This window comes from Coregonus clupeaformis, chromosome 27, assembly GCF_020615455.1.
Source record: "Coregonus clupeaformis isolate EN_2021a chromosome 27, ASM2061545v1, whole genome shotgun sequence".
NCBI lineage: Eukaryota > Metazoa > Chordata > Actinopteri > Salmoniformes > Salmonidae > Coregonus > Coregonus clupeaformis.
In genome coordinates, this window is record NC_059218.1 from 39,250,625 (window position 1) to 39,278,024 (window position 27,400).

Consider the following 27,400-nt stretch of genomic DNA (forward strand, 5'->3'; position numbering starts at 1 on the left):
TTAGATAGACGCTTCTATAACAGTGATCCATACCAGTGACATGTGTTACAGTAAACCCAGCCCAGCCATTCACAATGAGCAACATACAATGCTGCAGTAATTAAAACAAATTTAATAATCTACATTTCTAGCGAATGCTGTACAAATTCCCAATTAATGCCAGTCATCTAAATTTAGAAATTTCTAGCACATTTCTAGCGAATGCTTTCCCCCAGGCATCTTGTTTGATTAAGGATGTTGAAACAATAATGATTCCAGTAATAACTATGAATATTTACTAGCGTCAACTGGCTTTTGTTCAACAGCCATTATGATGAAGGGTTGGAGTTTAACTGTAATCTAGTTCAGGTCCAGAGCCTTCAACACAGCCATACAGTATGTCTACTTTGATACATGTAAAGAGTGAGAGCAGCATCTGCTTAGTGTAGGAGTGTAGAAGCTGTGGGAGCCAGGAGGAGGACTAGGGCATCAGAGACATGGTGGAAAGGATTTAGATGATATGTAAACTTGCTCCTTCAAGGGACTGATGTTTTTTTTTTTTTTACTTTTCTCTCTGTGTGTGTGTGTGTGTGTGTGTGTGTGTGCGCGCGTGTGTGTGTGTGTGTGTGTGTGTCCATAGAAGCGGAAGAGCTCTACCAGAAAAGAGTCCTGACAATCACGGGTATCTGCGTGGCTCTACTGGTGGTTGGCATTGTGTGTGTGGTGGCCTACTGCAAAACCAAGTAAGTCAGCCCAGGACAGTATAGGTCCAGCCAGGGCCTGTGTGTTAGATAGACGCTAGCATAGAGTATCGGTCCAGCCAGGGCCTGTGTGTTAGATAGACGCTAGCATAGAGTATCGGTCCAGCCAGGGCCTGTGTGTTAGATAGACGCTAGCATAGAGTATCGGTCCAGCCAGGGCCTGTGTGTTAAATAGACGCTAGCATAGACTGTTGGCTCAGCTCCAGGGCTATATGAGAGTGACTGGGGCTATTCTCCTCCATAGGAGACAGAGGAAGAAGATGCACAATCACCTGCAGCAGAACATGTGTGCAGATCACCCCAACCGGAACCTAGCGAACGGACCCAATCACCCAGGACCTGGCCCTGAGGAGATACCCATGGTAGATGTGAGTCACACACACATTGATTCCCTTACTGACTTTTCTGTCGTCGATTAATGAATGAATGGAAGGGTGGATGGGTTGTTTTCTGATTGATATGTTCGTCTGAGTTTCATAGGATACATTATTTTACTTTCCTATAGTGGAGCATGAGTACTCTCTTGAAGGGTAGCGATGTCACAGGTTAACTGCCAACAGTAACTAAACCTCTCCCTTCAGAACACACACACACACACAGAGACACACACAGAGACACACACAGAGAGACACACACACACACACACACACACACACACACACATGGTCAATCAGTGGAGTTTCAAATCTGTCAGGACAGATTTAGCAACAGTCTTTGTGGTAGTATTGTGCGTAAAGTTCAACATGATGACGGGCAATTACATAATTCCCCTCCATACCATCTCTCCAACCCTTTCCTCTGTGTGTTTTAGTACATCTCTAAGAATGTGCCTGCAACGGAGCGAGTCATAGGGCATGGACCAGAGGACTCATTCCCCGGCAGCCATGCATCTTCCAGATCTCACAACTCCTCTACCCATGCCCATTCATCCACTCACAGGTAACCCCTCAACATCCCCCTCACTGCACACACCACAGGTAAATGTTTTGACACACAGGAAAATACACAATGGACCATATCCTGGTTGAACCCTATGTTTTGGTCCTCTCTTGTCTCAGACACGAGGAGCGGACGTGGAGCCTGGAGCGGACTGACAGTGTCCTCTCAGATTCACCAGGCATGATGTCGTCCTCCGTGGGGACCAGTAGGTGCAACAGTCCTGCGTGCATGGAGGCCAGGGCTAGGCGTGCCGCACACTGTGGCTCTACTGTGCCCCACCGGCCGGGCCTGCACTACGGAGACTCATTTGATTCGCTGGGGGACTCTCCACACAGCGACAGGTGGGAAGGGAACAGGCCTCTCTCTGTGGTTATGGCACTGGGGCATATTCTAGTGCCCACCGTAGGAGGCCTCGTTTTACAGCTGGCTCTCTATCAGCCCCTGGAGGCCAGCGACGGTACTTTGAAAGAGTCAATGGCAAATTCTTCTCTACCATAGGCAGACATGATGAGATAGGCCTGCTGTAGGACAGGCAGGTCTAAAAATTGCTACTATTCTTGTGTCCTGTTCTGATAAAGGAAGGATAAGGTAGGTATATACAAGTTAAGTTATATATCCAGTTGCTGTATTAAGGTTAAAAGTATTTTGAGGGTAAAATCTGGTCGGCAGGAGAGAGCCCACAGCCAGCTGTATTTCTCAAGTGAAGAATCTGCTGTGTCAAGCTTACTGTACTGTACTCCCCTAAATCTGTATGGTAGCTAAACAGGAGGCTGGATACCGTAAGGACTTCATTAAGACATGGAGAGTAGAACAACAGATCTGATCTCTGGGGTGGAGCTCTAGCTAGCTCAGGGGTGGGCACCTCCAGTCCTCGGGGGCCTGATTGGTGTCACAGTTTTGCCCCAGCCCCAGCTAACACACCTGACTCCAATAATCACCTAATCATGATCTTCAGTTTAGAATGCAATTAGTTTAATCAGCTGTGTTTGCTAGGGATGGGTCAAAAGTGTGACACCAATCAGGCCCCCGAGGACTGGAGTTGCCCACCCCTGAGCTAGCAGGTCTCTGGTGTGGGCTGTGGTCGTCAACTCTACTGTGATCTCCGCCCTGGGTTGCTGTATGCCGAAAGATTGAGCACAGATATTATTGTAGGGACACATCTGCATCTTCACCGGAGGTTTAGAGAAGTGTACATAACTTCTATTTAGTCATTTTAGCTGGAAACCAATGACCACACATTTTTTTCATTTATAGATGCCCTATGCAGAAATGGCCATTTCCTGGTTGCTAAAATTCTAATAGGTTGCTTAATTTCCGTTTATGTGACAAAACAATCAAGTATAGTGGAGTAAAGAATCATTGTACCATCTAAACCGCTGTGAATTATATTTTCCCTCACCAAAAATATTGTATTTTCAGCGGTTTGAAGCTGGTCTACAAAACCCGAAAGTAAAAGACGCAAAAACAAAACTTAAGAACGGGAAGCATAGAAATTACGTACAGTGAGGGAAAAAAGTATTTGATCCCCTGCTGATTTTGTATGTTTACCCACTGACAAAGAAATGATCAGTCTATAATTTTAATGGTAGGTTTATTTGAACAGTGAGAGACAGAATAACAACAAAAAAGTCCAGAAAAGCGCATGTCAAAAATGTTATAAATTGATTTGCATTTTAATGAGGGAAATAAGTATTTCACCCCCTCTCAATCAGAAAGATTTCTGGCTCCCAGGTGTCTTTTATACAGGTAACGAGCTGAGATTAGGAGCACACTCTTTTCTCAGCTTGTTACCTGTAGAAAAGAGACCTGTCCACAGAAGCAATCAATCAATCAGATTCCAAACTCTCCTCCATGGCCAAGACCAAAGAGCTCTCCAAGGATGTCAGGGACAAGATTGTAGACCTACACAAGGCTGGAATGGGCTACAAGACCATCGCCAAGCAGCTTGGTGAGAAGGTGACAACAGTTGGTGTGATTATTCGCAAATGGAAGAAACACAAAATAACTGTCAATCTCCCTCGGCCTGGGGCTCCATGCAAGATCTCACCTCGTGGAGTTGCAATGATCATGAGAACGGTGAGGAATCAGCCCAGAACTACATGGGAGGATCTTGTCAATGATCTCAAGGCAGCTGGGACCATAGTCGCCAAGAAAACAATTGGTAACACACTACGCCGTGAAGGACTGAAATCCTGCAGTGCCAGCAAGGTCCCCCTGCTCAAGAAAGCACATATACAGGCCCGTCTGAAGTTCGCCAATGAACATCTGAATGATTCAGAGGAGAACTGGGTGAAAGTGTTGTGGTCAGATGAGACCAAAATGGAGATCTTTGGCATCAACTCAACTCGCCTTGTTTGGAGGAGGAGGAATGCTGCCTATGACCCCAAGAACACCATAACCACCGTCAAACATGGAGGTGGAAACATTATGCTTTGGGGGTGTTTTTCTGCTAAGGGGACAGGACAACTTCACCGCATCAAAGGGACGATGGACGGGGCCATGTAACGTCAAATCTTGGGTGAGAACCTCCTTCCCTCAGCCAGGGCATTGAAAATGGGTCGTGGATGGGTATTCCAGCATGACAATGACCCAAAACACACGGCCAAGGCAACAAAGGAGTGGCTCAAGAAGAAGCACATTAAGGTCCTGGAGTGGCCTAGCCAGTCTCCAGACCTTAATCCCATAGAAAATCTGTGGAGGGAGCTGAAGGTTCGAGTTGCCAAACGTCAGCCTCGAAACCTTAATGACTTGGAGAAGATCTGCAAAGAGGAGTGTGACAAAATCCCTCCTGAGATGTGTGCAAACCTGGTAGCCAACTACAAGAAATGTCTGACCTCTGTGATTGCCAACAAGGGTTTTGCCACCAAGTACTAAGTCATGTTGTGCAGAGGGGTCAAATAATTATTTCCCTCATTAAAATGCAAATCAATTTATAACATTTTTGACATGTGTTTTTCTGGATTATTTTGTTATTATTCTGTCTCTCACTGTTCAAATAAACCTACCATTAAAATTATAGACTGATCATTTCTTAGTCAGTGGGAAAACATACAAAATCAGCAGGGGATCAAATACTTTTTTCCCTCACTGTACATAGAACAGATTTAACACTTCTTAGATTTGCTATAATCACATTTCTATGTGAATTTGGTAAGGTCGCCCAAAAAGGTACATGTTGCAGATTTAATATTTTAGTTTTTGAGTGTTTGAGTTAGTGAGAGTGAGCTCATCTATAGATGGCTACAGTAGGCTATAATGAACATTTGACTGAACAGTAGTGCCAGGCAGCATCGCAGTGCTAAACTTAACAGGATTACAGTGGAACAGTGATTAACTTTATTTTAGATTTGCCTTTGGATCTTTCAGATGCTTTTTCCTAAAGTGTGTACTGTATTTTTCCCTAGTGCCATAGAACATATGAAGGTAGAGGGACTGTACTGGGGGAGAGGGACACTAGTCAAATGGGACATATCAACACATTGTACAATATAAAAATAAAACAGCACCTCAAAACTCAACACAACACGCACCCTGATGTTTTCCCTAGATATAGCCCTCTCTAAGGCTAAAGGTCACATTAACCAATAAACACATTCAGTAACATAACAAATATGTAGAAAACTGACTGAATGCAAACAGGATGTCACAAACACCATCCACACACAACTGACAAACCTCTGCACACTGACTCAAGAACATCTCTTACTGCTGTTTGTGGATGGTGGGTCCCTGTCCCACGTCACTCTGTTAGACATGACATCTAACTGGGCTACTGCTGTTTGGCCTGGTCCTCTCCCTGTCCTTCTCCTCCCCGCTCCCCACCCTACCTTCACCCTCATTACAGCTATGTGTCGGCCCTGACAACGCCGGCCCGTCTCTCTCCGGTGGACTTCCATTACTCGCTGCCCCCGCAGGTGCCTACCTTCCAGATCACCTCCCCCAACACCAGCCAGGCCATGTCCCTGCCACCCGCCGCCCACACCCCCTACCCCCTGGAGGACGACCAGCCTCTGCTGCGGCGCTACCAGGTGCCCCTGCACGACATCCAGCGTCAGGAGCCTTACCGGCAGCAGCGCCACACCTACCTGAACGACAGCACGGGCAGCCTGGCCTCTAGTCCCTACCGCCTGGCTGAGGAAGAAGACTACGAGACCACACAGGAGTACCTCTCCTGCCTGGAACAACCAAAGAAAAGTGGGACAGGCAGCGGTGGTGGTGGGGGTCGGGGTGGGGGTCGGCGCTTGCGAAGGTCCAGACTGAACGGCTACGTAGCGCCGCGAGGATACGAGGCGTCACGGGACTACGGCTCTCGCAGCTGCCTGACGGACAGCGAGTCGGAGGAGGAGGGCGAGAGCACGCCCTTCCTTAGTATGCAGAATATGAACGCCGAGCCCTCCACCATCTGCAGGCCGGCCAACATTCAGACTTCTCAGTCGCACTCTTCGGGGCGGCACGGTGCACGCGGGACTGTACAGACCAGACAGACGCACTCACGGTCCAAACCGGACAATGTACCCCATTAAAGAAAGAAGACAAGCTACCAACAAAAATCAATATACTATAAACCTGCACCTATACAAAAAATATTTTTATTTTATATAACTGACAGATATTCTAAACAAATGAAATATTTATTTTCATTTTTAGCAAAAGTTGTCTACTAGTTAACAGCAAATACTTTTTTATAGGGAAAACTCTATTTATATGTACATTTTGATTTACAGCATAAAAAGACGTGCCAATTTTTTCAAAACTTCAAAAATTGAGTAATATTGTGGTGCCTTTTGCTGTATGCTGATGGCAGAGGGCCAGTGGAAGTTTTTGTAGCCTTTCTTATATGGACATCATTTTTTATATACATTTCCTGTTTTGTTTTCTCTTTTGGGCTTTGTTTTTTTTCTTTCCAGGCTGCGTTCTTCTGGGAGTTTAGCCCCATTTGAACATTACCCCTCCCCTTCCACATCATGCAATATAAACCACTTAATCATAAGGTGTATGTTTACATGAATATAATTCACCTATAGGGTTTATAATTTTGGGACTCTCCAATAGAAAATCAGATAAATGCAACGCACGTCCTTGCTCTCTGAGTGGGGAGGAGTGTTTGTGCGTGCGTAAGTGCGTTTGCTTGTGTGGGGGGGATTTTGTGTACAGCTATGCTTGTGCGTGCGTGAGTGTTAGATGTCCTAATGTGTTGTTGTACCAACCAACGGGTTGCTATATTGGGTGCCAAAGCAAGCTGTATCAGTAGAGGAAAGCTGCAGGTGCACATTGAAGATCAGCCTGGGTTCCAGGGTTGCGCTGCTGTTGGGTAGAGAGTTCTGTTGGGTAGAGAGTTCTGTTGGGTAGAGAGTTCTGCATGTCATTGCTTGATGGGTGTTTACAGCTGCCCCGCCTTTGTTTCCTGGCGCTCTCCTTGTCCCAACAGGGTAACGGTTTGTCTCCTGGCCCCCTTCTTGTCCCAACAGGGTAAGGTTTGTCTCCTGGCCCCCTTCTTGTCCCAACAGGGTAAGGTTTGTCTCCTGGCCCCCTTCTTGTCCCAACAGGGTAAGGTTTGTCTCCTGGTCCCCTTCTAGTCCCAACAGGGTAACGGTTTGTCTCCTGGCCCCCTTCTTGTCCCAACAGGGTAAGGTTTGTCTCCTGGCCCCCTTCTTGTCCCAACAGGGTCATGTTTGTCTCCTGGCACCCTTCTTGTCCCAACAGGGTAAGGTTTGTCTCCTGGCCCCCTTCTTGTCCCAACAGGGTAAGGTTTGTCTCTTGGCCCCCTTCTTGTCCCAACAGGGTAAGGTTTGTCTCATGGTAGCCTCCAACGTCCTGGCTGTCTGTGATTCTGAAGAAGAAATGCTGTTGGCCAGTGTCTCAGTTGGTCTGGAGATATCCCTGCCATCAGTGATATTGTTTCAATACAATGAGACTAAACTAAAAGCAAGAACATCCCATGAATGTATCTATTTCTCCCATCACCCCATGCCTCCTCCTCCTCCTCCTCCTCCTCATCCTCCTCACCTGTCCATTGTGTACCTGTGGCCAAAGTAAAGGTCCGCACAGCATCTCAGGACTTCCACCCACCCCTCTGCCCCCTCTGCCCCCTCTTGCTCTCTCCCTCTCCCTCCACCAACATATTTACCCAAGACTAAGGTCCCCACACGGACATAAAGGACACGCCCAACATGCTATTCCTCTGAGCACTCCCGTCTAGAGAGAAGGAAAGCAGAGTGGAATCTCAGTGGAGAACAGAACAGAACAGAACAGAACATAATAGAATAGAATAGAATAGAGCAGAATATACTAAACCAATACAAGAGAAATAGCTGTGAAACTTTGGAGGATCATAAAATGCCAAAATATGCAAACTTTCTATTTTGCTCAGTTTGATGACATCATTTTCTAAGAGGTGACTGTAGTGTGTTGTGTGAAACCTATGTAATGCCTATTGTGCAGAAGAAGTAACATGATATCAATACATATTTATATCCATTCTTATTTTTCATGCAGTAATGCAGCCGTTGCTCAAATTGTCCATTTTCCTCATTCACAGATTCATGTCCATTGACTGATTGTGTTCATTAATTCTTATCTCACTGAGTCCAGGCCAAGCAGACAACACACAAGTCTACAGTAATTACTAATCACTTTAAAGGGTCTCATTCACTAATGTTGAGTGCTGCTCAGTGTTGTGAATAAGGATAATAATGTTGCTTGTTATGAAGTATGTCACTAACTGGTTAACAATTTAAAAAGGTAACAACACGATTTGCTCAAACTCCTCTGTCCTCCACTGAGGGAAGGGTTCATGTTTGAAAGATCATTTCATAACTGTCAAAAATGTAGGAGGAACTGGTTCTGACAATGCATTTTAAATGTAGTGAGAGAAGATTGTTGATAATCCTGAAAAACTGGTTATATACATTTTCAAATATAACCAAAAAACTGAAATTACTGTACCAGGACAAATCATCAGATAAATCTAGATCAAAACCAAACCGACAAGTAGGACTTAAAACAGAACTGGTAACGGCTGGTAGATGAAGGTGCAGTGACATAGTCACAGGTTTTCTGTCAAATCTCACAAATAGATTTTCTCTCCTTTTGGTTTCTCACACTCTGGGTCAAATGTTGTATGTTCGAAAAATGCAAAAGAAGACAGTGCTTCTAGTTAGTTTAAATGTGATATTCCCCCACCTTGCCCCTCCCCTCACCCAATAGAAGGGCTGCCAGGTTCGTCCTGTCAGTTTCTCATGTTTTTATTTTTCTTCCCTCGCTTGAAATGTTTCAACACCTCTCCTCTGCATGTACTTGTGGTCAAGGTATATGGGTGCATGGTAAAAAGCAGCAGTCACATTTTTTTTCAGTCAGTGAAAGTGTATTTCATTTAACATTCAGCAATAAAAAATATCCCCCCCCCCATCTCCATTCTAGGAATATGCTAGAAAAAAAGTAAAAATGCGAGATTGTCATAGATTGTAAAATAAAATGAAAAACATTTACCACCTGTTCATATGAGAAAGTACATCTTTATTCATATCATTTTAACATAAAGTGGTCATCTCTGTGCAGGGCTTTGGTGTGTTTTGAGATATCCTTAGCCATTGGGCTGAGGTACTGTATGGCTGGTTTTCTGCTTGTGACTTACTGTTTGTTTCCAGTATCTGAAGTGTGTGGTTCCTGTGAAACAGTTCATTCAGAAAGTATTCACACCCCTTGACTTATTCCACATTTTGTTGTGCTACAGCCTGAATAAAAAATTATACAAAAATAAAAAATAAAATCTCACCCATCTACACACAATACCTCATAAGGACAAAGTAAAAACATGAATGTAGAAATTCTAGCAAATGTATTGAAAATAAATATCTCATTTACATAAGTATTCACACCCTTGAGTCAATACATGTTAGAATCACCTTTGGCAGCGACTACAGCTGTGAGTCTTTTTCGGTAAGTCTCTAAGAGCCTTGCACACCTGGATTGACAATATTTGCACATTATTCTTTATAAAATTCTTCAACCTCTGTCAAGTTGGTTATTGATCATTGCTAGACAGCCATTTTCAAGTCTTACCATAGATTTAAATCAAAACTGTAACTAGGCCACTCAGGAACATTCAAGAAACTCCAGTGTATATTTGGCCTTGTGTTTTAGCTTATTGTCCTGATGAAAGGTGATTTTTTGTCTCCCAGTGTCTGTTGGAAAGCAGACTGAACCAGGTTTTCCGCTAGGATTTTGCCTGTTTGCTGTTTCTTTCTATCCTAAAAAACTCCCTAGTCTTTGCCGATGACAAGCACACCCACCATGATTGAAAATATGAAGCATGGTACTCAATGATGTGTTGTATTGGATTTGGCCTAAACATAAAGCTTTGTATTCAGGGCATAAAGTCAATTTCTTTGCCAAATATTTTGCAGTTTTACTTTAGTGCCTTATTGCAAACAGGATGCATGTTTGGAATATTTTTATTCTGTACAGGCTTCCTTCTTTTCACTCTGTCATTTAGGTTAGTATTGTTGAGTAAGTACAATGTTGTTGATCCATCCTCAGTTTTCTCCTATCACAGACATTCAACTCTGTAACTTTTTTTAAAAATCAACATTGGCCTGATAGTGAAATCCCTGAGCTATTTTCTTCCTCTCCGGCAACTGAGTTAGAAAGGACGCCTGTATCTTTGTAGCGACTGGGTATATTGATAGTGTTTAAGGTTAAGTTAAGTCATCTCCCGACGTCCTCCCGACATGGATGAACGTTGAATACTGACTTGTATCACGGGTGACCTGGCTGACTTATTACCTGACTTGTTAAGCACATTTTTACTCCTGAACTTATTTAGATTGCCATAACAAAAGGGTTGAATACTTATTGACTCAAGACATTTCAGCTTTACAAACATTTATAAAAACATAATTCCACTTTGACATTATTTGGTATTGTGTGTAGGCCAGTGATACAACATCTCTATTTCATCCATTTTAAATTCAGGCTGTAACACAACAAAATGCGGAAAAAGTCACATGAAAATATACTATAGTATACTATAGTATAAATACTATAGTATTCACTGTAGAGTTTTTTACATATTGTTGTATTTATTGTAGTATTTACAGTTAACTATAGTATAAATACTGTAGTAAAAGAATACTGTAGTATATACTATTGTCAAGGGGTGCTGAAGGTGGGTGTGGTGCAGGAATCAAGCGCAGGACGCAGAAGCTAAGTCCAAAAGACTTTAGTGAAATATTCACGTAGTAAACGAGCACAATAAGCCCGGAGGCGAAATAAAGGCGCACACAGGCGTCAAACAAAAGGCGCACTAACATGTGCGAAAACCTCTCCAAACAACGGAGGGAAGTACGTAGCTCAGAACACCAAAAACAGAAGAGCAATCACACACAACACCAAACACACACAACGAGAACTAAATAGGACACTAACGAGGACTAACTAGACACAGGTGTACAACATCAAGACAAAATAAAAACGAACATGAAACATAGATCGGTGGCAGCTAGTACTCCGGGGACGACGACCGCCGAAACCTGCCCGAACAAGGAGGAGGAGCAGCCTCGGCCGAAACCGTGACAGTACCCCCCCCCTTGACGCGCGGCTCCAGCCGTGCGCCGACCCCGGCCTCGGGGACGACCAGGAGGACGCGGAGCAGGGCGCGCGGGATGGTCCCGGTGGAACTCCGACAGGAGAGATGGGTCTAGGATGTCCCTCCGCGGCACCCAGCACCGCTCCTCTGGGCCGTACCCCTCCCACTCCACGAGATACTGGAGACCCCCCATCCGGCGTCTTGAGTCCAAGATGGACCGAACGGTGTACGCCGGAGCCCCCTCGATGTCCAGTGGGGGCGGAGGAGTCTCTCCTATCTCACCTTCCTGGAGTGGACCAGCTACCACCGGCCTGAGAAGAGACACATGGAACGAGGGGTTAATATTCTTATATTCAACAGGCAGATGTAACCTATAACACACCTCGTTCAATCTTCTCAGGACTTTAAAAGGCCCCACAAACCGCCGACCCAGCTTCCGGCAGGGCAGGCGGAGGGGTAGGTTTCTGGTAGAGAGCCAGACTCGATCTCCGGGTGCGTACACCGGCCCCTCACTGCAGTGGAGATCGGCGCTCGCCTTGTGACGACGGATGGCCCGCTGAAGGTGGACGTGTGCAGCGTTCCACGTCTCCTCCGAGCGCCTCATCCAATCATCCACCGCAGGGGCCTCGATCTGGCTCTGCTGCCAAGGTGCCAGAACCGGCTGGTAACCTAACACACATTGGAAGGGGGTTAGGTTGGTAGAGGAGTGGCGGAGAGAGTTCTGGGCCATCTCGGCCCAGGGAATGTACCGAGCCCACTCCTCAGGCCGGTCCTGGCAATACGACCTCAGAAACCTACCCACATCCTGGTTGACTCGTTCTACCTGCCCGTTACTCTCCGGGTGGTACCCTGAGGTAAGGCTCACCGAGACCCCCAAACGCTCCATGAACGCTCTCCATACTCGGGAGGTAAACTGGGGGCCTCGATCAGACACTATATCCTCGGGTACCCCGTAATGCCGGAAGACGTGGGTAAATAGGGCCTCTGCGGTTTGTAGGGCAGTAGGAAGACCCGACATAGGGAGAAGACGTCAGGCCTTAGAGAAACGGTCCACAACGACCAGGATGGTGGTATTCCCCTGAGAGAGGGGAAGGTCTGTCAAAAAATCCACCGAGAGGTGGGACCATGGTCGTTGTGGAACAGGCAGGGGTTGTAACTTACCCCTGGGCAGGTGTCTGGGCGCCTTACACTGGGCGCACACCGAGCAGGAGGAGACATAAACCCTCACATCCCTGGCTAACGTGGGCCACCAGTATTTAGTGCTAAGACAATGCACTGTCCGGCCAATACCCGGATGTCCAAAGGAGGGTGACGTGTGAGCCCAGTAAATGAGTCGATCCCGAATCTCGAGCGGAACGTACTTCCGACCCTCAGGACACTGTGGAGGGCTGGGGTCGAGCACGCAACGCTCGCTCGATTTCGGCATCGACCTCCCACACCACCGGTGCCACAAGACAAGACTCCGGTAGTATGGGAGTAGGCTCAACGGACCTCTCCTCCGTGTCATACCGCCGGGACAGCGCATCTGCCTTACCATTCTGGGACCCAGGGCTGTACGTGATTTTAAATACGAACCTGGTGAGAAACATACTCCATCGAGCCTGGCGAGGGTTCAGTCTCCTCGCTGCTCGGATGTACTCCAGGTTCCGATGGTCAGTCAAAATGAGGAAAGGGTGTTGAGCCCCCTCAAGCCAATGCCTCCACACCTTAAGGGCCTGAACTACAGCTAACAGCTCCCTGTCCCCGACGTCATAATTACGCTCCGCCGGGCTGAGCTTTTTAGAGTAAAAAGCACAGGGGCGGAGTTTAGGTGGCGTGCCGGACCGTTGAGAGAGAACGGCCCCTATACCGGCCTCAGACGCATCCACCTCGACCTGAAAGGGTAATGCGGGGTCCGGATGCGCCAGCACCGGAGCCGACGTAAACAGGTCCTTCAGTCTCCTAAAGGCCCTGTCCACATCAGCTGACCACTGCAGGCGCACCGGACCCCCTTTCAGAAGGGACGTGATGGGAGCTGCCACCTGTCCAAAACCCCGGATAAACCTCCGGTAGTAATTCGCAAAGCCCAAGAACTGCTGCACCTCTTTGACAGTGGTTGGGGTTTGCCAATTACGCACAGCGGACACACAATCCACCTCCATTCTCACCCCTGACGCGGACAACCGATAACCCAAAAAGGAGACCGACTCCTGGAAAAACAGACATTTCTCTGCCTTGACATATAGGTCGTGCTCCAACAGCCTCCTCAATACACGACGCACCAGGGCTATATGCTCGGCTCGGGTAGACGAGTACACTAGAATGTCATCAATGTACACGACCGCCCCTTTCCCCTGCATATCCCGGATAATGTCATCTACGAAGGATTGGAAGACGGATGGAGCATTCATCAACCCATATGGCATGACGAGATACTCGAAATGACCTGACGTGGTACTAAACGCTGTTTTCCATTCGTCGCCCTCCCTAATGCGCACCAAGTTATACGCGCTCCTGAGATCCAGTTTTGTGAAAAACCGCGCTCCATGCAATGACTCCGTCATGGTTGCAATCAGAGGGAGTGGATAACTGTATTTAACAGTAATCTGATTGAGACCACGGTAATCGATGCACGGGCGCAACCCTCCATCTTTTTTCTTCACAAAAAAGAAGCTCGAGGAGGCGGGAGAAGTGGAGGGCCGTATGTATCCCTGTCTCAAAGATTCGGCTATGTAAGTTTCCATAGCTTTTCTCTCCTCTTGAGACAAAGGATACACGTGGCTCCGTGGGAGCGCTGCTCCTGCCTGGAGATCAATCGCACAATCCCCCCGTCTATGAGGAGGCAACTGCGTCGCCCTAGCTTTACTAAACACGAGAGCTAAATCCCCATATTCAGGCGGAATGTGCAGTGTGGGCACTTGGTTTGGACTCTCCACCGAAGTCGCCCCTACGGAAACACCCAGACATCGCCCCTCACACTGAGCAGACCACCCATTGAGAGCCCTCTGTTGCCACGAAATAGCAGGGTTATGGGTGCTTAACCAGGGAATTCCCAGCACCACCGGGTACGCAGGAGAGTCGATCAGATACAACTGTATAGTCTCTTCATGACCCCCCTGCGCACACATCCTAAGTGGCGCTGTGACTTCCCTAATTAACCCCGACCCCAACGGGCGGCTATCTAAAGCATGAACGGGAAAAGGTTTGTTAACAGGTAGGAGAGGGATCCCTAAATCTAAACAAAACTTCCGATCAACAAAATTCCCAGCTGCGCCTGAATCTACTAGCGCCTTATGCTGGGAATGAGGTGCAACCTGTGGAAAACAAACAGGTATACAAAAGTGCGCAACAGAGAGCTCTGGGTAAGTGGGGCGTCTACTCACCTGGGAGGGCTCCCCAGTGCGTGGCCTGTTGTCTCCTCCCTCGGGGAACCCTCCCCAGCACCTGGCCGCAGTGTGCCATCCACGACCGCACTTGGTGCAGGGGACAGGCCCCCTCGGGCTCCTCCTCCTCCTTTCTCTAGCGCCAGCACCCCGAGCTCCATAGGGCTCGGCTCGGAGGTGCCGGAGGGTGGAATGGACGGACCCCACTCGGGGACGTCCACGGGTGGCCAGCAGGGTGTCCAGACGGATGGACATATCGACCAACTGGTCGAAGGTGAAATTGGTATCCCTACAGGCCAACTCACGTTGAACGTCCTCCCGTAGGCTACATCGAAAATGGTCGATGAGGGCCCGTTCATTCCACCCTGCGTCTGCCGCTAGAGTCCGGAACTCCAGCGCGAACGCCTGTGCGCTCCTCCTCCCCTGTCTCAGGTGGACTAGACGCCCCCCCCCCCCCGCCGCTTTGCCCTCAGGTGGATGGTCGAACACGGCCTTGAAGCAACGGGAGAACTCGGCGTAGGAGATGGTGGTGGCGTCCATCCTCCTCCACTCGGCGTTGGCCCATTCCAACGCCTTGCCCGTGAGACAGGAGATGAGGGCGAAACGCTTCGTGTCCCGAGGGCACCGGGTGTACAGTGGCCAGGTAGAGCTCCACCTGCAGGAGGAACCCCTGACACCCGGCAGCTGTTCCGTCATACGCCCTCGGGAGCGAGAGCCGAATCCCACTGGGTTCCGGACCTGGGACTGGTGGACCGGCCGATGGGGGTGGCAGGGTAGGTGGAGGTGTGGGTACCCCTCTGGACTCCCATCGGTGCAGGGTGTTGATGACGTCCTGTAGAGCGGTCCCCAGTTGTCGTATCTGGTCATCCTGGCCGCGGACATGCTTCTCCAGCTACTCAGGCGTGATTGTTGCTCCTGCTGATTCCATTATATATGGTGTGTGATTCTGTCAAGGGGTGCTGAAGGTGGGTGTGGTGCAGGAATCAAGCGCAGGACGCAGAAGCTAAGTCCAAAAGACTTTAGTGAAATATTCACGTAGTAAACGAGCACAATAAGCCCGGAGGCGAAATAAAGGCGCACACAGGCGTCAAACAAAAGGCGCACTAACATGTGCGAAAACCTCTCCAAACAATGGAGGGAAGTACGTAGCTCAGAACACCAAAAACAGAAGAGCAATCACACACAACACCAAACACACACAACGAGAACTAAATAGGACACTAACGAGGACTAACTAGACACAGGTGTACAACATCAAGACAAAACCAAACGAACATGAAACATAGATCGGTGGCAGCTAGTACTCCGGGGACGACGACCGCCGAAACCTGCCCGAACAAGGAGGAGGAGCAGCTTCGGCCGAAACCGTGACAACTATAGTAATTAATGTAGTGTCTTTGTAGATTGTAGTATAGTGTAGTATTTACTGTAGTGTTTTTGTTTGATTAACTTTGACATAGAATTGGAAGCTTTCTCCTTGTGGAAACATACTGGAGAAATACTAAAAGAGCCAATTGTCCATAACCTGTAGGTAGGTAGGACTGGGGTCTGAACGGATAGTTCAGAGCTTCTTTTTTCAATGCCAGTTTATTTCCAGAACAACCTGAATTCTTCGGGGAATTAATTCTACAAGCTGGAAACGTTCCACAGGGATGTTGGTCCATGCTGACGCGATGGCATCACGCAGCTGCTGCAGATTGGACGGCGGTACACCACTGCCGCCAGCCTGTACTGTTGACACCAGGCAGGATGAGTCCATGGACTCATGCTGCTTGCACCAAATCCTGACTCGGCCAACAGCATGACGCAACAGGAACCGGGATTCGTCAGACCTCCATTGTCCAGTGTTGGTGATTGCGTGCCCATTGGAGCCACTTCTTGTTTTTAGCTGATTGGAGTGGAACCCGGTGTGGTCGTCTGCTGAAATAGCCTATCTGTGACAAGGGTCGACGAGTTGTGCGTTCTGAGATGCTTTTCTGCACACCACTGTTGTTTGTGGCCCAAATGTTCGTTTCCACGATTCTTGCCATTCTCCTTCGACCTCTCATCAACGAGCTGTTGACCCACAGGACTTCCGCTGAATGGATGTTTTTTGTTTGTCGCACCAATCTCGGGGAAACCATAGACACTTTCGTGCGTGAAAAGCCCAGGAGAGCGGACGTTTCTGAGATACTGGATCCAGCGTACCTGTCACCGACAATCATACCACACTCAAAGTTGCTTTGGTCACTCGTTTTGCCCATTCTAACATTCAATCGAACAGTAACTGAATGCCTCGACGCCTGTCTGCCTGCTTTATATAGCAAGCCACGTGACTCAATGTCTGTAGGAGCGTTTTTGTGAATGGGCGTGGTGTACCTAATAAAGTGAGTGTATATGTCACGGTTCCCTCAGACAGAACCCAGAAGCAGACCAGGACAAGGAGAGTTGAACGAAGGTGAGGGTTTATTACAGATTCAAAAAAGGTGCAGGATAATCCAGGGAACAGAGCGGGCGGCGTGGATGAGTTGTTGAGGGTGCAGTTGTTGGTCCAATGATGGCTCGGCAGCCGCCGACCATCAGGCAGAGGTAGGGTGAGGGTTCCGGGCGAGTGACTGGAGATGGAACAAAAACGGAGGTAAGTCAACAATAAACCAACAAGGTACAAAACAACAAAACTAACGCTAGAAGCTCTAGGACTGATACTCTGATAAACCTACTGTTCATGGCTAACGATCCGGCAGGAACTGGATGTTTGGCCAGAGCCTAAGAAGGGTGATGATCAGGACCAGGTGTGCAGATTGCTGATGGGATGCAGGTGCGGAAAACAAGAGAGCTCCCCGGAGCGTTCCCGAACCCTCGGGAAACTGGAGATCACGAACAGGAAAAACTAGTCACCAGACAGGACCCGACTCAGACTGCCGGGATCGTTACAGTACCCCCTCCGACGAACGCCACCGGGCGGACCTCCCGGAGCGCCAGGATGGAGGCGGTAGAAATCACTGATGAGGTCAGCATCTAGGACCTGTCGCCGCGGAATCCAACTCCTCTCTTCAGGACCATACCCCTCCCAGTCCACGAGATACTGGAAACCCCGGCCCCGCCGTCTGGAATCCATGATGCGACGCACCGTGTAGGCAGGACCACCTCCGATCATCCGAGGAGGAGGAGGAGGAGGCGGAGGAGGCAACAGAGGACTGAGGAAGACAGGCTTGAGGCAGGAGACATGAAAGGTGGGATGGACTCTGAGCGTCCTCGGTAGTTTGAGTCGAACTGCCACTGGATTGATCACCTTCTCCACCACAAACGGACCAATGAACTTCGGTAACAACTTCCTAGACTCAGTCCGTAAAGGAAGATCCCGTGTGGCCAACCAGACCCTATCTCCGATGGTGTAGGTGGGAGCGGGGATCCGGCGACGATTCGCCTGGAGCTGATACCGGTCCGAAACTCTAAGGAGTGCCTTTCTGGCCCGATGCCAGGTCCGGTGGCAACGACGAATATGGGCCTGAACAGAAGGCACTGAGAGCTCCTTCTCCTGAGAAGGGAACAAGGGAGGTTGGTAGCCATACAGGCACTGGAAGGGAGACATCCCAGTGGCAGATGTAGGGAGAGTATTGTGGGCATACTCAACCCAAGGCAACTGAGAGACCCAGGAGGTGGGGTTGGAAGAGACCAGACAGCGTAGCGTGGATTCCATCTTCTGGTTGGCTCTCTCCGCCTGACCATTGGATTGGGGGTGAAAACCAGATGTGAGACTGACTGTAGCTCCAATGGCCAAACAGAAGGACTTCCAGACAGCAGAGGTAAACTGAGGGCCACGGTCGGAAACGATATCACTGGGCAAACCGTGGACCCTGAAAACCTCCCTAACCAGGATCTCGGACGTCTCCGAGGCAGAGGGAAGCTTGGCAATAGGCACAAAGTGGGCGAACTTTCTGAATCTGTCCACGATAGTCAGAACGACCGTGTTCCCCTCAGAAGCGGGCAACCCAGTGACGAAGTCCAGGGCCAGATGCGACCATGGTCGCCGGGGAATAGGAAGGGGGTGAAGTAGTCCAGAGCTGGGCCGATTGGTACTCTTATTCTGCGCACACACTGGACAGGCAGCAACAAAACCCCGAGTATCCTCGGCCATGGCAGGCCACCAAAAACGTCTGCGAAGAAACGCCATTGTCCGAGCCACGCCAGGGTGACAAGCCATCTTACTGGCGTGGGACCATTTGAGGACAGCAGGACGAACCGACTCAGGCACAAACAACCGACCGGGTGGACCGTTACCGGGACCGGGCTGAGTCCGAAGGGCCGCCAGCACCTCCTCCTCAATCTTCCACATAACTGCTCCCACGACGCAGTTCCGGGGAGAATTGTCTCGGTCTTGGACCCACTCTCCTCCGTCTTGGAGAACATCCGGGACAAGGCGTCCGCCTTGCCGTTCTTAGATCCAGGTCGGAACGTCAGGAAAAACTTGAATCGTCCGAAAAACAATGCCCACCTGGCCTGACGGGAGTTGAGACGTTTAGCCGATTGCACGGAAGCAAGATTCTTGTGGTCAGTCCAGACAATAAACGGTTGCTCCGCCCCCTCCAACCAGTGGCGCCACTCCTCCAAGGCAAGTTTCACCGCGAGAAGCTCCCGGTTACCCACATCGTAATTCCTCTCCGCAGGCGAAAGGCGACGAGAGTAGTAGGCGCAGGGATGGAGTTTACTGTCCGTGGAGCATCGCTGCGACAGGATGGCGCCAACTCCCACATCAGACGCGTCCCACTTCAACGACTGAACTGACGGGCCGTGTCCGGTTGAGAGAGAATCGGTGCGTTGGTGAATCGCCTCTTCAAATCCAGAAACGCTCGATCCGCCTCCGGATTCCACTTGAAGGTCCTGATACTGGAAGTCAAGGCAGTTAACGGAGCGGCCACACGGCTGTAATCCCGGATGAATCTGCGGTAGAAATTCGCAAACCCCAAAAATCTCTGGAGCTGCAATCTCGTGCCGGGCTGGGCCCATTCCAGAACCGCTCTAACCTTCTCCTGGTCCATCCTAATCTCTCCCCTGGAGATGATGTACCCGAGAAAGGATGTCGTGTGGGCGTGAAACTCGCACTTCTCGGCCTTCACGAACAGGCGATTCTCCAACAATCGCTGCAGAACCTGCCGGACATGCTGGACGTGGTCGGAAGGTTCCTTCGAGAAGATCAGAATGTCATCCAGGTAAACAAACACAAAGAGACCGATCATATCTCTCAGGACGTCGTTCACCATACTCTGGAATACCGCTGGAGCATTGGTCAGTCCAAACGGCATCACCTGATACTCGAAGTGACCCATCGGTGTATTGAAACCCGTCAACCACTCGGTCCCCCTCTCTGATCCGGACCAGGTGATACGCATTGCGTAGGTCTAGCTTGGTGAACACCGTAGCACCCTGTAAGGAGTCGAAGGCAGAACTCATCAAGGGCAGGGGATACTTGTTCTTGACCGTGATGTCATTCAACCCCCGATAATCAATACACGGTCGAAGAGAGCCATCCTTCTTACCCACAAAGAAGAATCCTGCCCCCAGGGGTGATGACGAGGGACGAACGAGACCAGCAGCTAGGGACTCCTTGATGTAGGTCTCCAACGCCTCACGTTCAGGTCGGGAGATACTGTATAACCTTCCCTTGGGGTAGACAGCTCCAGGAACCAGGTTGATGGCACAATCATATGGTCGGTGGGGAGGGAGTGACAGAGCCTTCTGCTTACTGAAAACTTCCCCCAAATCGTGATATGTCTCGGGAACCAGGGACAAATCTGGGGGTTTAGCCTCAATCACCTGACTGGGAACCGAATGGGGGCAGGCAGTCTTGAGACAGTTAGCATGACAATCAAGGCTCCAACTCGTTACCTTGCCCGTCACCCAATCGAACGTGGGATTGTGTTCCTTCAGCCAGGGGTATCCAAGGACCAGAGGAACATGGGAAGACGGCAGAATGAAGAATGAAATCATCTCAGAATGATTCCCCGACAACCGCATCTTAACCGGTTCAGTCCTCATCGTGATACGTGCCAGACTACTGCCGTTCAGAGTGGTCGCTTCAATGGCTTCCGGCAATTGCTCCTTGGAAAGCCCCAGCTGTTCCACCAACTCGGCATCAAGAAAGCTTCCATCGGCACCTGAATCGATAAAAGCGTTAAGCGCTAAGCTCTGATTCCTGTTCACAAGGGTAGCCGGGAAACGGGGTCTGACAGAGGTACTGAGAGGTCGAAACTGGCTCGCTAAAAGTCCTCCCAACTTTAGCGAGCCGGGCAGTTTGACGACCGCCGGGAACAAGTGGAGATGTAATGTCCCGAGCTACCACAGTAGAGGCAGCAGTTGGTCTTACGTCTATGTTGACGCTCCTCCTTGGTTAACCCGTGCCGCCCCACTTGCATGGGTTCAGAATCGGGAGAGAGGACCTCTCCACTAATCCATTGTGGTGGAGAATGATCGACGTGTTCTGGTCCACCACCCGACCCGACTGGGAACTGAGAAGCTGATCGATTGGACGGACCCCATTGCTTCTCCCTCCTTCGCTCTCGGACTCGATTATCCACCCGAATAGACAAGGCTACCAAGCTGTCCAGGTCACTAGGCTCCGGATAGGAGATCAACTCATCCTTGAGCTGCTCCGACAGACCCTGGTAAAAGGCCGCTTGCAGAGACTCCTCGTTCCACCCACTCTCCACCGCCAACGTCTTGAACTCGATCACGAAGTCGGCCACGCTGCGAGTTCCTTGGTGAAGCGAAAACAGGCGCCTAGCTGCGTCCCTCCCTCGGACGGAATGGTCGAAGAGCTTCCTCATCTCGGCCGTGAACCCCTGGTATGAAGCCATGCAGGGGTCTTGTCGTTCCCAAACGGCTGAAGCCCACTCCAGCGCTCGACCACGCAGCAACGCAATCACAAAGGCTATCCTAGCCTTGTCTGTGGCATAAGAGTAGGGCTGTAGATCGAACACTAATCCACACTGCATAAGGAAGGAACGGCATCTTCCCAGCTCCCCCTCATATCTATCCGGCGTCGGAACCTCGGGCTCACGGAAGGACACAGCTCCAGAAGCGGCAGGCGAGATGGGTGAAACCGGTAGTGGATCCTCCACCGGAAACTTGCGTTGGTTCTGGACCTCCGTCAGACCGGTAGAAAGGTTCCGAACTGACAACGCGATCTCCTGTAGTACCGTGCTATGATGGCCCAACATCTTCTCCTGATGGGTAATGGCATGGCGAACAGAGTCCAGGTCCGCTGGGTTCATTACTGGCCGGATCGTTCTGTCACGGTTCCCTCAGACAGAACCCAGAAGCAGACCAGGACAAGGAGAGTTGAACGAAGGTGAGGGTTTATTACAGATTCAAAAAAGGTGCAGGATAATCCAGGGAACAGAGCGGGCGGCGTGGATGAGTTGTTGAGGGTGCAGTTGTTGGTCCAATGATGGCTCGGCAGCCGCCGACCATCAGGCAGAGGTAGGGTGAGGGTTCCGGGCGAGTGACTGGAGATGGAACAAAAACGGAGGTAAGTCAACAATAAACCAACAAGGTACAAAACAACAAAACTAACGCTAGAAGCTCTAGGACTGATACTCTGATAAACCTACTGTTCATGGCTAACGATCCGGCAGGAACTGGATGTTTGGCCAGAGCCTAAGAAGGGTGATGATCAGGACCAGGTGTGCAGATTGCTGATGGGATGCAGGTGCGGAAAACAAGAGAGCTCCCCGGAGCGTTCCCGAACCCTCGGGAAACTGGAGATCACGAACAGGAAAAACTAGTCACCAGACAGGACCCGACTCAGACTGCCGGGATCGTTACAGTATAACCTGTAGGGAACACAATATATGGGCTATACTTGGTACAGTATGTAGGTTTCTCACTTATGCGTGGCACAAATTGGGATATGGAGGAGGGGAATGGGCAGGGTATATGCAAATTGCATACTATAGTTAAGAAAGTGTTTTTGCGGACTGTAGTGTTTTTGCGAACATTACTGTAGTATTTACTATAGTATTCTACAGTATACTATAACATTCTATGGTAAGTACTACACATGTTAGAAAGATACTACTGTGTGTAGTATAGTATTCTACAGTATAGTACAGTTTATTATATAATCCTATAGTAAGTACTGTAGTATTCTATAGTAAACGGTAGTATTTTTTCATGTGGGCCAGAGTGCCATTTCTCAGAAATCTTTAGATATGGGACCGCAGAAACCAAGGGAAAGGTTGTTCGTTCTCTGCTACACACAAAGGTAAGAGTTAGAAAAATGGTCCCTTGTTCATACAAACTAGTCTATAAAACTATCTGTGTGCAAGGGACATTGTGTATAGGTTAGGCTGTTGTAAGTGTTTATGAGTGTGGTTCAGTGTCAAAACAACAATTCTGACTTATCTCGCAAGACATTTCCAAGACATTCATCTGGCTTTCATAATCGCTAACACGTTTCTTTCCCTTTCGATGACCCTGATCAACGATCAGTTTTTATGTGGCGTTAGTTCTCTTTGGTCAATCCTGACTTGCTAAAGCTTGAAACGTGCTTCATATTTTTTCACTTCTGTCAAACCAAGTTTAAAACAATCCAGTGGTCCTGGAAGAGATACTGTAGGAGGACTTCTTGGAATATACCATGATAGATTTGATCCTATTTAAAATAATGCTGTTATTGGCGTCTACATTTTCAACTCATTAAAAAATGTATATTGCCACTTGTTCAACTCACTCACTCACTCTCACACATCTTGCATTCAGGGTGCTTTTCAAAGCAAAGCTTGTGAGTGAGTGTCCCATACTGCCAGCCTGTGCAGTGATAATGCATGCGTCTGTAATGCCACCTTTATGACAGTGTTATGAAGGCTAATGCAGGGTTGAAGAAAAGTATAACCAATTTTCACCATTTTTATTTTTATTTTGCTTGAAATGTACTTGCTGACTTTTCACATCCTTGGCAACTCTAATCTGAATTGCGGCTATTAAAAGAGAGAAGTTATTTCTTTCAAGGGAATATGGTGTGCGATATTTCTCCATGCTTCATTCAACTGTTCAGATCAATTTGGCATCTCTGTGCTCTCTGTTGCAGTACATCTGCTTTGCACGTCTTTGCAAGGTCAAAAGCCCTATTAAAACAAGTATCTGGGCAGCATTACAGTCAATATGGAAGGCCAGAGCATTCGTTGTCACTTCAGGGAAAACTCAACCTCGATCTTAAGATTATACAACTGAACGAACGTCTGTCTCTTCAGACAGAACATATTGACTGTTATGAACATTGTAATGATCTTGTATTTACAGTATGCTTTGCCTTTCAGACGTTATTCACTTGCAACACATATGGGGAAAAGAAGGCCCTCTCTTGGTGAGTGGTTGTCAGTCCATTGGCAGGTGGAAGGTGGATCTCTGAGAGAAGAAATATGGCTATAGCATTGCCTCATCATGTTACCATCAGCCTGAGGGTATACTACAGAGCAGGGTCATTGAGTTAGCCAGCTAACTTTGATAAACAACCAGAAATGACGACAGTTTTTCTGGTTCATTAAGAAAGCTAAACTTAGATATGTGTTTTAGGTTGTTGAGACACTTAGACCATGCCCATTTCATTCTCATCTTCCTAAAAAATAAAACGTTAATTTAGTATAGTTTGGGGAGTTAGCTGGCTAAGTCATTAATCTTACTTTGTTGTAAACCCCTCAGGGTCAAGAAGCCTTGTTTATTAACTATTTGATAGAAGACATGATTATCCATGTTTTCTGCTTTGTAATCTGACAAATTGAACCAGACAGTGCATGCCCATTGACACGCATGTTCTCTTATAAAACACACACACACACACACACACACACACACACACACACACACACAGAGAGAGCCAGGGGTGGTCATGGAACCTAACCCTCCACTATTGGGCCAAGTGTAGCCATGGCACCAACCCTCCACTATTGGTCCAGGTGTGGCCATGGAAACTAACCCTCCAATATTGGGCCAGGTGTGGTCATGGAAACTAACCCTCCACTATTGGGCCAGGTGTGGTCATGGAAACTAACCCTCCACTATTGGGCCAGGTGTGGCCATAGCACCAACCCTCCACTATTGGGCCAGGTGTGGCCATAGCACCAACCCTCCACTATTGGGCCAGGTGTGGTCACGGAAACTAACCCTCCACTATTGGGCCAGGTGTGGCCATAGCACCAACCCTCCACTATTGGGCAAGGTGTGGCCATAGCACCAACCCTCCACTATTGGGCCAGGTGTGGCCATAGCACCAAACCTCCACTATTGGGCCAGGTGTAGCCATGGAAACTAACCCTCCACTATTGGGCCAGGTGTAGTCATGGAAACTAACCCTCCACTATTGGGCCAGGTGGGCCATAGCACCAACCCTCCACTATTGGGCCAGGTGTGGCCATAGCACCAACCCTCCACTATTGGGCCAGGTGTGGTCATGGAAACTAACCCTCCACTATTGGGCCAGGTGTGGCCATAGCACCAACCCTCCACTATTGGGCCAGGTGCAGTCATGGAAACTAACCCTCCACTATTGGGCCTGGCGTGGTCATGGAAACTAACCCTCCACTATTGGGCCAGGTGTGGCCATAGCACCAACCCTCCACTATTGGGCCAGGTGTGGTCATGGAAACTAACCCTCCACTATTGGGCCAGGTGTGGTCATGGAAACTAACCCTATACTGGTTGCTCTGTAATTACAGGTCAGCTTCACATGGATTCACTGTGCAACAACTGTTTAAGGATAACATGGGCTGCGTTTACACAGGTAGCCCAATTCAGATCTTTTTTCACTAATTGGTATTTTGACCAATCAGATCAGTAAACGCAGCCATGACAACTTACTCATCCAGTCTCTCTCTCTCTATCTCTCCCCCTTGCTCTCGCTCTCTCTATCTCTCTCTCTATCGCGCTCTCTCTCTCTCTCTCTCTCTCTCTCTCTCACTCTCTCTCTCACTCTCTCTCACTCTCTCTCTCACTCTCTCTCTCTGCCCCTCTCACTCATTCTCTCTCCTCGCTCTTTCTCTCCCTCAAAGGTAAGTGGTTTCAGGACAATATGTTGATACAGTTTTTACATGATGTACATGATTTTTAGAAGTACAATAGAGTCATGCATAAAGAATTTGATCTGTTACCATGTTGTTTTGCTGAGTTTACAGCCTTGCTTCACATTACCTCTTGAAATGTATATTCTGTTCAGGTATTCAAGCAAACAAGCCAAAGTCAAGAATAAATAATCATTTATTTCCTTGTGTGATTCAGGCTAAGATAAGATAAGCAGTCTCTAAAGCATATTGCAGACAGTCTACGGAGGTATATGGAAGGTGGAAGGGTCTTGTTAACATTTACATTACATTTACATTTAAGTCATTTAGCAGACGCTCTTATCCAGAGCGACTTACAGTTAGTGAGTGAATACATTTTTCATACTGGCCCCCCGTGGGAAACAAACCCACAACCCTGGCGTTGCAAGCGCCATGCTCTACCAACTGAACTACAGGAATGTCATATACTATTACTCATACACTAAAAATACTTTCATCTAATGCCACATGTTATACTGTTCCTTGCATTGTAGACCACTAGATGGCAATAGGTGTTCAAATATTGCTATTCTTTTTAGGTTAAAACTGGGGTTACTATTGATTGCAATCAACAATCAGTGAACTGTTAGGTCATCATACACACTGCCACACACATCAAAGAGATCAGAAGTGTCCTTCATCCCAGTTTCAGTAAGCAATCAACCAAGCAAAATAAAGAAAGTCATATGATACGCTATACCCTGGAAAACGTACATAAACAAGTATTGCGGTCTTTTATCAACAGATTACACAGATCACAGTACATACCGTATGCTGCTACTACACAGACAATGAGGTCATCAACATCTCAGTCATATGACTTGCTTCTGTACTTGTACATTGCCCCATGACCCCTGTAGCTCAGTTGGTAGAGCATGGCGCTTGCAACGCCAGGGTTGTGGGTTCGTTTCCCATGGGGGGCCAGTATGAAAATGTAAGCACTCACTAACTGTAAGTCGCTCTGGATAAGAGCGTCTGCTAAATGACTAAAATGTAAAATGACGACAGGGTATTGATTAGTCCCAATACAAATAAAAAACCATGAGATGCTATGACTGTGTTTTTGTTAATAATGTCAAATGACCTGGATTTTAACATTTATTTAAAGCTTTTTCATCAAACTGTCCCTTTTCTTTTTACATCAGATGACCCAGCACCATCCTCAGACAATTGCTTGAATTTTTTGTCTAATTCTCATTTCGGGAAAAGGCTTAAAATAAAAGTTAAAATTCAGTTCATGTGACATGATTAACCAAAATACAGGTGACGGGGCCCTAGGTATAACACTCTGACCTTCCTCACAATTCCCAACCAATCACACAGATATAAACACCTGGAAACTGGCATGAGTTCACAGTCACACACAAGAAAGTGAAAGGCACATCTAAAGGTTTAACGTACGCCAACGATTGAAAGGTGGATTGGAGATATTTCAAATCAAAATAATCCTCTGCACACTGTGCTTGCAGAGCACCACTTTTGGCCTTTGCCAGTTCATACATTTGTGTTCTGGCGAGGGTTGAAAAAATGAAACACAATCAACTTTGCAAGCGCAGTGTCAAGTAAACATATGTGTATGCATTGTTTGTTTATAAAGAAAAACGACAACCAAAATATAAATGATTAAGTGAAACAATCTCAGATGCGTGTTGCTAATAGGGTAAGATTGTTATAATCTCATGGTCGTTTAGAAGTTCTATT

General features: G+C 48.1%; 1 protein-coding gene across 1 annotated transcript in view; it reads left to right on the top strand.

Annotated features, from left to right (window-relative positions):
• LOC121542086 (pro-neuregulin-2, membrane-bound isoform-like) overlaps nt 1-9,175 on the top strand; it is a 105,305-nt gene extending 96,130 nt beyond the window's left edge. Inside the window, exons 7-11 of the mRNA XM_041851544.2 lie at nt 620-722; nt 985-1,108; nt 1,552-1,679; nt 1,799-2,020; nt 5,524-9,175. Coding sequence (XP_041707478.2) covers nt 620-722; nt 985-1,108; nt 1,552-1,679; nt 1,799-2,020; nt 5,524-6,202 — 1,256 coding nt within the window. The 3' untranslated portion in view covers nt 6,203-9,175. The remainder of the gene's footprint in view (nt 1-619; nt 723-984; nt 1,109-1,551; nt 1,680-1,798; nt 2,021-5,523) is intronic.
• The last annotated feature ends 18,225 nt before the right edge of the window (nt 9,176-27,400 follow it).